We start from the raw sequence: 12,537 nt of genomic DNA on the forward strand, positions 1-12,537 counted from the left end.
GTGCAAGGAAATTTCCAATTACTTGAACCAACTTTTTAAAGTAATTGAAGATAGGGTTTCCAGCTACATCTAAGCGACTGTTTAATACTATGTTTCTTTAGCTATTTTTCAGTCTGGCTGGATAAAAATTGTAATTAGCATATTAGATGATTAGAGAGAAGGTAATAAATTAATGTGAGAACTGATTCCATCTGAGCTTAGTGCCAGTATAGTATGCAAATTTCATTTAATGCCTTAAGTTTAATGTAGAACTCATGAGCAGTAATCAACAGCAAAGATTTAAATATTTAACGTGTAACAGCTCTATCTTGTAAACATAATATTTAATGAACTGTATTTTATTATATAAAATGCAAAAACATTCTTAATCTACATTCATTAAATCTGATTAATCAGTGTTTCTTATAAAAGTTACCAGTACCATGACTATTAGGATTAAAAGGGGGAAAAAATTATTCACACTCCATTTTATAGGAAGCAAGATGTATGTAAAATTTTATAAGAACCTTTGCTTATTTAAATGACCATTTCAACTCCAAAATTGGAAGATTTTATACATTTGCTAAAGTATTCAGTTTTATTTTAACTTCACCTCTGCTTTCTTTTTTTTTTTTTTTATGGCAAAGCTGGTTTATTGAACTTCATAAGGAAAAGGTTACAGTGACACTATTCCACAACAAAAGTACTTAACTTCAGTTTAGATTTCAAGATGAAATGTATTACCCATATGTCAGTAAAGCATTGTCTATTAATAGCTAACTAGATTTTGGATTAGCTTCCTTTGGTGTTCTCAAATTAAGACTTTTCCAAAACATATCTGATGTTTCCAACTAAGGGTCACAATTAAAAGAAATTCACACAAGAGTTACAAAATATGCGATTTGTGCTTTAAAAATTAATAATTGGTTGTTTGATAAGTCACCATTTTGGAAGGGATTTCTCAACAGTCAATGAATTGTTTTATAAATATTCTGGGAAATATCTAAAAGCTTTATTCCCATTAAAGTATATGTTCTTTTTAAAATAAAAACATAGAAAAAATTAAAACACTAAATCATTACAAATGAGATAACAAACATTTTTAATTTAATAAATATTAAAGTAAAAAAATAAGTCCTTTCACAGAACTGTAAAGGACACTAACTTCTTACAAAAAGAAACAAAGTTAAACTACTTTTTTTTTAAAGTCATTAATAGCACTGAAAAAACATAAATGTGCTTGGAAAGTCTGTAAGCTTTCTTCCCACACTTTAGAAAATGTTTTGAAAAGCAACAAACAGATTCCCATCTTTAAAAAGCTGTTACTCCATCACAATTCATACAGTTATCATTGTTTTACTAAAAAAGTTACAAATCAACATTAATTTAGATAGTAAAATCATTTTTAATTCTAGCATAAGAAAAATGGATAAACCTTTGTAGACATAAAGTCAATTTGTTTTTCCTTAACTCTAATATATTTAAAACGGAATTATTTCCTATAATTATTACTTTCAGTTCATTTAATAGTATTATCTTGTTTTTATAATTAAATTATCCAGTTAGAACCACCATGATAATTAAGCAAAATTCCTAAACTAGATTAGAATCCATATTTATTGGTTTCCCACATTCTGAAAATGTTATAAGTAGAATCATCTTTTGGCTTTAATTTCTTCTACTACTATCAAGGGCAGCAATCTATCAGAATTAGTGAATGTGCACACTTCAGTTAAAGTTCATGGCTTACATTCCATTCATGTAATAGTTTCATATGCAAGCTTACTATTTCCTATGTGCAAAGTTTTAAATTCAAAATAAAATTATTTAGGGTTAAAAAACTTTTTGAAATATTCTTTCCACGACTGAGGCATAGACAGGATACTTCTCAATATCTATTTTTCATCCTGAGGAGGAATCGCTTGTTGTGACCATAAAATGTGCAAAGATTTTTTAAACTGATGTACTGTAACACAATATTATTAAAGAAATATATGCAGATTCATAGCAATTAAAGGATGTCCATGGAGCTATGATCCAAATGAAGTTGATTTGTTAATTCAGTCTTTAATCATTAAATAGACTGGGGATGGGGGACAGCAAGCAAAGAACTATTCCAGATACAAAGCTAAAAGCTAAGAATAAGTCTCCTGTGGTAGCCAGCAACCATGTTTACCTATTTTCCCCCAAATTATGACTCCTCAAGTGCTTTCAGTTAGTTTTTCACTGTTTAAAAATATCAAAATAAAATGTAAAGCACCTTCATATCATATCATTGCATGATATATCATTGCATTTGTATTAAGATATCATTGTATTTGCATTAAGATATATCATTGCATTTGCATTAAGATCTGACTTATTTTTGCATATTTTAATAGAACTTAAGAAGAAAATCCAAATTACTCTTTTAAAATAACAATGAATTTTGTAAAACTGACTGATGTTGATTAGAAATATCAAGCATCTAGAATCATTGAAAAATTTGTTCTTTATGGACTGTGAACCAGAACTCTATGCCTTCTCTTCTCACTGGAGCTAAAGTCTTGGCTCCAAAATATACCAATAATAATGCAATTAAACACATTAAAAGTACAAATAAAGAACTCTAGTGAGAGGCAAATTCCAGTTTTTATCCTACTGCAAACACTTCCCATTAAAGGACATACCACTAAATATACCTTACAATTTTTTTCAATCCCAGGAAAACAGGACTGAGTAGCCACTCTTAAAATTCTATTGCGCTCGCATCTGAAGCCTCCTTCACTGGGCTCTCAATGGAAAGATGCTCTGATTGATCCTACTTCTGCTTCATTTTCAACCTCACCTGAAAACAACTTATTCCTTGTGTTGTCACAGTGACAAACTTAAGTAGATACAAGATACAAATGTGATTTGTGGAGTATAACAACAAAGCAAAACTGAAGGAACATAACAGCAGCAGACTCACAGACTCCAAGAAAGGACTAGTGGTTACCAAAGGGGAGGGGTGAGGAGAGGGTGGGTGGGGAGGGAGGGAGAAGGGGATTGAGGGGTATTATGTTTAGTACACATGGTGTAGGGGGGTCACGGGAAAGACAGTGTAGCACGGAGAAGGCAAATAGTGGATCTGTGGCATTTTACTACACTGATGGACAGTGACTGCAATGGGGTATGGGGGGTGGGGACTCAATAATATGGGTGAATGTAGTAACCACATTGTTTTTTCATGTGAAACCTTCATAAGAGTATATATCAATAACACCTTAAAATATATATACAAATGTGAGCATGACAATGATAAATAGCAAAGTGTCAGGATGATCCATTATACTTGAGATTAAATCTTACAACTTATCACTGTCATATTTCAAAAGTATTTCTTTACTGATATCATAAAGACTGTTATTTAGCACCAGCATGTTATTGCAGGCTTTGGTTCAGGCTTCAGGGTAATTCCATTATCAGGGGATTGACTGAGCATTAATGATTTGTGGCTTTTCAGTTTATGAGCCAAGGTCATAAATATAGCTTCCACATGGTCATTATCATTGGGGTTCTTAGCAGAGGTTTCAAACAAAGGCATACTGTGTGTGTCAGCAAATTTTTGTGCCAAGTCTGTAGGCACTTGAATGGCACTTCTCAAGTCACATTTATTTCCAACAAGAATCCGTGGTATATCACTGGCTAGCAAATGCTGCTTGCATTCTTCTATCCAAGATGGCAGGCTATGAAAACTAGCCATGTTGGTCATATCATACACAAAGACAACAGCATGTACATTTCTGTAGTAGTGCTGTACCATGCTCTTTCTGAAGCGTTCTTGTCCTGCTGTGTCCCATAACTGGATCTTGATGCGCTCCCCATCAATCTCCACCGCCCGTTCTCGGAAATCCACCCCGATGGTAGCCTCGGTGCGGTCGGGGAAGCGGCCGGCGCAGAAGCGGTAGGTCAGGCATGTCTTGCCCACATTGGAGTCGCCGATCACGATTATCTTGAAGATGCGGGAGCGAGCCGGAGGCAGAAACACTGAAGCCCCAGACACCGCACCGCTGGACGAAAAGCTTGCCTCCAGCGACGACTCCATCTCCGAAGCCATTCTCCTGGGAAGGTGCGGAACCCGTCGGGGCTGGACGGCGGCGCAGAAGGTCAGTCTGCCCAGCGGCCAAGCAGAACAACCCAGGCCCCGCACCCTTGCCGGCCCGGCCCCGCCACGTCCGGGGTTCCCGCCCTCCGGAGGAAGCCGCGCAATCACTCTCACCTCTGCTTTCTAAATGCAACCCATACAGAGCCCATTTCTTAGTAAAACTATTTCTGTCTGCTGCCTACAGAATAATTCACTTGCTCCTCTCTGTGGCATCTGACACAATGCATTTGTTGATTGGAAATTGTACCTTATTGTTTTGTAATTATTATTTATATCTACCTTCTATTTTAAAATAATGGACTCATAAAAGAGGTTCACTTTGTTTCATCGTTTCACACCCTCCTCTTGTCACATTATCTAGCACATAGGAGATGAACTGGAATGAACTAAATTTCCACTAGCCAATACATTTCATGAGGACAGGACTTTGATTGTTTGTTAATGTATCATGATCACGCAGAAAGTGCCTGGCATGTGGGAAATATTCATAAAGAAATATCCATTGAACTCATAAAGTTTTATTGAATTTGAATTAGTTAATTTAATTTTGAGTTATTTATTTAATTAGAATTGGATCCTAAAATGTCTAATCACACAAATTATTATTTGCCTTTTAATGAGTCACTATGAATTGTATTAGCACATAAAATATTATCTGACATACATTCTGGTCATTAAAATAAAAGAAAGAATCAGACCTGCAATAGCAGCTTGTAGCCTATGCCTGCCCTTCTACCACGACCACCACCAAACCATGTGCATTGCATTTCCTAAGTCTGGAATAGTCATTAGAATCTTTAACCAAACTGTATTTGAATCTCAACACTGAAAATGGGGTGGAAAATTTGCTGTACAGTCTCACTCATGATATTCTGGCACTACTGAAGTCATTTCATGCCACATAATTGCAAAAAACCACATTAGACTTCAGAAGTACTATCTCCTGCCAGAAACAGGAAGAGAAGTGAACTTGATGAAACTTACAGGTTAACAATAATCACAACGTATTTTCAAGCCGTCTCCTTAGTAACCTCCTGTTTCCAGTCTTTAATTTCAATTGCTTTATTCATACTGAATTAAATGTGAAGTAGTATCATTTAACTTGTTTATTTAAAAGAGCACTAGACTGCGAAAATGAAGAGACCCTGATTCATGTACCAATTGAATCATTAATAAGCTGTGCATCTCTGGCAAATCACCTGTTTTCTTATTTTTAGCATTCTAAACAGGAAACAGGAGATTGAGCTGTATGATGTTTGAAGTTCAAGTTCTAAAATTCTAAGATTCTTTGAACTTATCTCCAAATATTATTTCCCAATTTTCACTCATATCATTATACTTCATATTCTTTCCTTAGTTTGGAATGCCCTCCTCTCTCTCTTTGCCTTTTCAAATCTTGACGACTTTTTAAGACACACCTACTTCAAATTTCCAGCAAAAAGCCTTCCCTGGTTGCTCACTGTTTTTCCTTCCCCATGATCTCTTAGGTTATTCAGTGTGGACATACTAAGAGCCATATTATATTGTTTGTTGGAATGCTAGTTTTTTTATATGCAACAACAGCATCACATGTATATTGTTCTTTTTTTTAATTTTGGTATCATTAATCTACAATTACATGAAGAACATTATGTTTACTAGGCTTCCCCTTTCACCAAGTCCCCCCCACATACCCCTTCACAGTCACTGTCCATCTGCATAGTAAGATGCTATAAAATCACTACTTGTCTTCTCTGTGTTGCACAGCCCTAGCCAAGATATGGAAGCAACCTAAGTGTCCATCAGTATATGAATGGATAAAGAAGATGTGGTACATATACACAATGGGATATTATTCAGCGATAAGAAATAAACAGATCCTACCATTCGCAACAACATGGATGGAGCTAGAGGCTATTATGCTCAGTGAAATAAGCCAGGTGGAGAAAGACAAATACCAAATGACTTCACTCATATGTGGAGTATAAGAACAAAGGAAAACTGAAGGAACAAAACAGCAGCAGAATCACAGAACCCAAGAATGGACTAATAGTTACCAAAAGGAAAGGGACTGAGGAGGATGGGTGGGAAGGGAGGGATAAGGGCAGGGAAAAAGAAACAAGGCCTTACGATTAGCATGTATAGTGTGTGGGGGTCATGGGGAGGGCTGTGCAACACACTTCTTATATCTCCAAGCAGATGACTTGCTCCTGCAGAACATATAATGGCTCTGCTCCCTTTGTATGCACTATGGCCAGTAGTGTTCTGTGCATGCATTAGTTTTTTGTTACTGTTGTTTTAAGAAGCACTTGTTCACCCACTTAGTTGAATTTAGAAGGAAACCTGTAATATTTGCACAATTTAGGAAAAATACAATTAAAATTCCACATTTTCATCTTTTTGTGTAAAATATTAAGCAAGATATGACTAAATTTCCCACTCTATTGGTAATGCTGGCATTTAAAGCATCTTTCATTCTCTGATTCATAGACTTGCTTTTTCACAGAATGTTTTGTCTCTGGAGAAGAAAAGGGCTTCCGGTGAGACCTATGTGTGTGTTCAAGTAGTGGGAAATTATGCTATTCCAGATGATTCATTTTAGCAAAAAGATTTCTTAATATGCTTTATGGAATGTAAAAAGGATCATGACTCAAGAGAACCAGATATTAGTACCAGCTTTGCCAGGAAATCCCTGGATGACAAAGCTAATAAATTACTATGTCTATGCTCAGTTCCCCTATTGCATATTTAATTCAATGTTATTCTCTTGATTAACTTTACATATTTGGTAAAGATAAAATGAGAAAATTAAAACAAAGCAAAAAAAAGCATTGGAAATATATAAGCTGAATACAAATGCCAGAATATTACTACTTTCAGCTTGGTTTTCTATCCTCAGTTCAACTCTGTCTTCCTTATCAATCACAATTAATGGGATTTTGTTAAACTTGGTGGAAAAATCCAACAGAAAAAAATGACACATGAAGTCGGAACTTGCTGCTGAAAATAGAAATAGCCAGAAGCAATAGATGTGAAACCCATCTAAACTGCCAGTGTGAAAATAACTCAGATTTTAAAAATTATTTTTCTATTTTCTGAAGATGAAGTTTTCTCCATAAAATATCTCTAGTATAGTGTACTTTTTATTTAGGGAACATAAAACATGTGACTTTTCTACAATGGATAAATTTGCTGAGAAATGTGCCTAGAATACATTAGCCAATGGCTGAGAGTGTGACAAAGTCTTTCTCTTAACTGAGCTCTTTGGTGTCACAGTAGACTGTTAAAACGTGGGAGCGGCCATTAGTGTGCATTACATTAATAATAAGGTATTTTATTGAGATAAACTAATTTATAAGGACACTAAAAGTTTATAGAAGTCTCCAATTATACAGCTTTCTGATAAATATTAAATAAAAACATCAACAGATAACATGTGAGTTAATTGTCTTGGGTTTTCTCAAGAAGGTATGCATACTTTCCATAAGTTATTTATTAGATTTCTTATAGTTTGTTCAGTTGAATAAGACCTTTATATTCTTGAATGATCATTTTTTAATCTCCTTTTCCTGCTTCCTTCTTTTAGTTCATTAATTATATTTATTTAATAGCTAATTTTAATTTAATAAGGGACATTAATTACACCACTTAGTCTTCAGTATAACCTGTAAAGTAAGTAACATTATTTTCTTTATTTAAGTAAACAAAAAATTAGGCTTTAGGAAATAAGTAACTCACCTGAATCTACATAGTAAGTAAATGGCCAAGTACGTGACCAAACCCAGGTCTCTCTGAATTCAAAGTAGATGTTCTTAACCCGAATCCATTCTGTCTTTGTCTCACTAGCACTACATGTTCATTGGTTCTTAATTCTTATTCCTTGAAGAAGCCTATGATCATTTACCTTTGGAAATAATTTTCACATTTGAAACTCACAATCAGAATAAAAACGGTAACTTTGGTTAGTATATTTGCCTCCATGTTAACGTTTAAGCTACATTACATAATAATATACATCAGAAATTTTAAGAGAAATAATTATAATGCAATAATAGAATAAGTGCATAGTTTATACAATACAGTTCTCATTATTCACAAACACATAATAAGGTAGGTTAGTTGGTTTTCAATAAATTTGCTCACTCATTCTTATTTGTCAAGGTCATAAAAAACAAGGAAAAACACAGAACCTAGCATAGATGAAGGGAGGCTAAAGAGACATGATAACTAAATGCAATGTGGTACCCTGTACTGAACCCTGGAACAGAAAAAAAAGACATTAGTGGGAAAAACTGGTGAAATTCAAATAAAGTCTTTAGTTTAGTTAACAGTATTACCAAAGCTAGTGGTTTAGTATTGACCAAAGCACCATGGTATACATTATGTGGGCATTAGGGAAAGCTGAGAGGAATGTATATGGAAACTCCTTCGACCATCTTTGCCATCTCCCCTTATACTCCAAGCTATTGAAAATAAAAAGTTCAAAGTAAAAGAAATGCTTTATTGAGCATCTTGAATGTGCTATATGGTGTTAACGAGTAATCAGAAGGGAAAAATTAAGACACCTCCTGGCCTCAGGGGTTTCACAGTCTAATTAGGTTGGCAGTTCTGCCTGCAAAATAGGAGGACATTCCTTGTTAAATTCATACAGACAGCAGAAGGATACAAAGGAAAGCGGAAATCAGTTCCACCTGTCCAAGACACAGGATACTAAAGGATTGAGAAAATCATTCAAAAATTCATTGTATTATTTAAATTTTTAGTGTGAGGCAATAAAAATTAATACTATTTGTAAGCCAATATTGCTTATTTCATATATCAAATTAATCTTGAAAAAATTATATGTGAACCAAATTTTTCTCTTTATGAATAACAGGTAACATTTTAGATAGGTAGTTCAATGCTAAACAGGTAGATACAATAAATAGATGTGGACATAATTATTTTTTTTAACTATATTACAAAGATACTTTTGTTAAAGGAGTACTACTCAATTTGCTTTATTCTAGACACTAACAGCATCTAATCAGCAAGAGTCCCAAGAGAATAGTCTTAATATTTTAAATATTTCAAGTGGTAGTTGGTAGTATAGATGACAGTTATTCTCTATCAGAACAAGATTCTATATACTCTTATTGTTAGACTTGTAGAAATACACTTTTTTTCCCAAGGACTTACACCTTGAGATTTTTAAAGGCTTGTTTATAATGCCATCTATCATATTTCAGATAAGAAATTTTACTTAATATGCTTCTCAAATAGTCAATTACATTTGCTACATTTAACAGGCTTCTGAACATGAATGTAGTAATTGCTTTGATAAGAGGTTTGTGTTAATATTCATAAACATAGTATTCTTGAAAGAAAAATTATAAATCAATTATGGGATCTACTTTTGTAACTAATCATTTAGAAACCCATTAATGGAAGTTTTCTTGAACAGATGATATACTGTGCATGTCACTATGTGTTTGGGTACTATAAATATAGTATTGGGAAGGCTTTATGAATGTTTAACTATATTTTAAACAACACACTGCAATCCATTTTCTATCAGAAAATGCCTAGGAGTTTACACTTGTAGAGTTTCAAGAAATCCAGATGGACCACATTGTCATTTGGCTTCTCTGAGCAACATAAAAACATGACCTGTTTCTTACAAAAGTATACAGTTTTATGTCTGTGTTAAGTGCTATAATATCTCTAGGTTTTTAAATTAATTCAACCTGTTCAAAACAGGTTTTTTTGTTTTGAACAAAAAATAAAAATAAAAAATTTTATTTTGTTGTCATTTGAACATTGTTATGACTCATGATGATACTGGCCAATTTGCCAAAATGCAATGGGACCTCACATAAATATACAAACAAAAGCATCATGATGCCATCTTAGGTACAAAGTAGACCTTTATGCAAGGGCATCAGAATTATGTGGACTTTCAATTATTTTTCTTGGCAGTAGTAATAAATTTGACTCAATCCATTCATATTTTATTTCTGGTTCTTCATATGATCTGTGTTTTCCACTTGCATTTTAGTTGTCAGAGTTCTCAGGTACAGTAAATCCAGCTCTATTGAAATAATAAAGTTTATTTTCAGTTCACTAGCCCACAGTTTCTGTACATTTTGTCTCTCTTACTTAATCAACCTTTAGACATTCTCTCAAGAAATGTTCTCAGAGTAGTTGCTGATGACCTCATTTATATTTCAGCATAACAAACAAAAAGCATGTCAACTCCCCCAGTGACGTTTTCTGTCTTGGCACCTGAAAAATACATTCAAGTAAAAGACACAAAATGGTACCTTTAAAATATCAGGCACAAATAGGCCTATTGTGAGGTGTGCTGAGAAGGAAGGATAGACCTTTTTATTACCTTAACACAGTCAATATGTAGATACATGCTTACATCCACGTTTGCTGGAACAGATAAAGTTTGCACCTGTTATTTTGGTATGATTAGGAATAGAGTCCCATCTTACTCTCAAAAATGTTCCAATCTGGACATGAAATTGTGTAGTCATTTAGTCAGATGAAAAGCCTTTCCAGAGGGTCACAGATTTTGCCCATGATAGGATAAGGTGAGGAGCAAATGCATGAACACACAGATTGATGTGCGTATTTTTTAGTTCTTCTATTCAAATATTAATGATCCCACGATTGTTGACATTGAGTTGCAATACATTTGTTTTGTTTATTTTGTCTTTACTTATCTTTTGTTGCCCTAAGTGAAAGGAAGGGTAGTAGATTCAATGTCATACATCAGAAAAGGCAAAGTCAGAAAACATTTTTTGGTAAAAAATCCAGTATCTGCTATCTATTCCAAATCTTTTTGGTGAGATAAGTATGGAGATGATTGCCAGAAGGGCCATGTTTGGCTCAAGATCCAAGTCCCAGAATAAAACTCAAAACTGCAGGTTCCAACAAGACTCAAAACCTTTATCTGTTCCAAAGAAATTGAGTGATATCACCTTTGTCATTACTAAAAAATGTATTTTTAAAAACTATAGTCAGAAACATACAGACCAAATTAATAAAATCCTTGGAGCAGTGGAATAGCTCAGAAACTCTGTAATGGAATATATTTTCAAAACACATGGTCACTGGTTCTAATTACCTTCACAACACATGTTTTTGCTGAAAATCTGTGATACAAACAATCTACCAGCAGCTGACAATCTCCAAAGGCAGTTCAGACACCGGAACGGCAGTAGAAAGACTGTATCGTTACACACTTTGATTAGTTGGGTCAAACACTTCATAACAGTCCTGAGGGTAGCTTCTGTCATTGCTGTGTGTCTTTTCACTAAGTTTTTCTCAATTTTAAGATACTACTCTTGACATGAAAACAACTAATGACATAATATGATACATACTTGTCATTGAGAAAAAAATCAAGTAGACAAAGGCTTAGCTGATTTTAGACAAGCCCCTAAAATGTCACAGCAATTTTATAGCAATGATATACAATTTTAAATAGAGCAAAACAGGGGGAAATGTATATATTTCTATTTAGATCTACATCAGCAATAAAAAGACCTCAATTAAAATTTCTTAATTGTGAAAACAAAAATCAACAAGTATTTCTTCTATTTGCTGCTGCTGATCTGTTACAAAAACATCTAAGTCATTTTAAAGAACTGTGTGATTTTTAAAATATTTTTTAAGAATCTTAATCCCTCCTTACATAGGAGGTGCTCTCTTCAGTTTAAAATCATCCTTCACACTTCTCACCATTCTCTTATTAGATCCTTTCATCTCTGTGTAGTGCATATGCCTGGGCTGAATGTATTTAGTGGTACTCAGTAAGAGTCCTCCTTTACAATACAGGCTGAAAATCTTTTAAAAAATTACTTTCCCAACATAGCCTGCAAGTACACAGCCTGGGAAACTTACAATCTACCTTCCCATCACTCCTTTGAACTAAATTTCTGGAAATGACTTTGGTTCTAGCAGTTTTATCTAGTTGTTTCTAGATAAACACAGGTTAGTTTTGGAAGACAGAGGTGAAGTATTTCTGTTTCCAACAGAGTCCTTCAAGATGTGAGTGTCCGTGCCAGTTACATTGGTGGACCTGGCATCCCGGGGCCTGGTAACCTACTGCCAAGAGATGGATGAGTAGCCTAGATAACAGCAACAGGAGCTTGCTGGGCACAGGATCGCAATTCTGAATTGACTAACGTAATAGGAGTCCCTGACTCTACCTTCTCCAGTCATTCTATAAGGTGTAAGGGAGAATCTAATTCTGTACAATCCATCTTTTTTTGGCTTGAGATAACTAAAAAGGTTTCTATTTCTATTTCTGTCCGGCCACTGTCCCTTTTAGGGATCCCTGTTTTTTACTGAAAAGGCAAGTCACATTTAGCTGATGTGTATTTTGCTCAAATCAAAAGAATTATCACTCTGTTAAATAAATGTAAATTAAACTGATACTCACTGTCCCATGAAAAAACTGT

At 34.3% G+C, this 12,537-nt stretch overlaps 1 protein-coding gene across 1 annotated transcript; it reads right to left on the reverse strand.

The window, feature by feature from the left end:
- Nucleotides 1–3,324: 3,324 nt before the first annotated feature.
- On the reverse strand, nucleotides 3,325–4,165 carry LOC130680924 (ras-related protein Rab-33B). Its single transcript, XM_057492717.1, has one exon. It carries the CDS (start codon nucleotides 4,055–4,057, stop codon nucleotides 3,368–3,370), a length of 690 nt encoding a protein of 229 aa, XP_057348700.1. The 5' UTR covers nucleotides 4,058–4,165; the 3' UTR covers nucleotides 3,325–3,367.
- Between the last annotated feature and the right edge of the window lie 8,372 nt (nucleotides 4,166–12,537).

Source organism: Manis pentadactyla, chromosome 15, assembly GCF_030020395.1.
Source record: "Manis pentadactyla isolate mManPen7 chromosome 15, mManPen7.hap1, whole genome shotgun sequence".
Lineage (NCBI taxonomy): Eukaryota > Metazoa > Chordata > Mammalia > Pholidota > Manidae > Manis > Manis pentadactyla.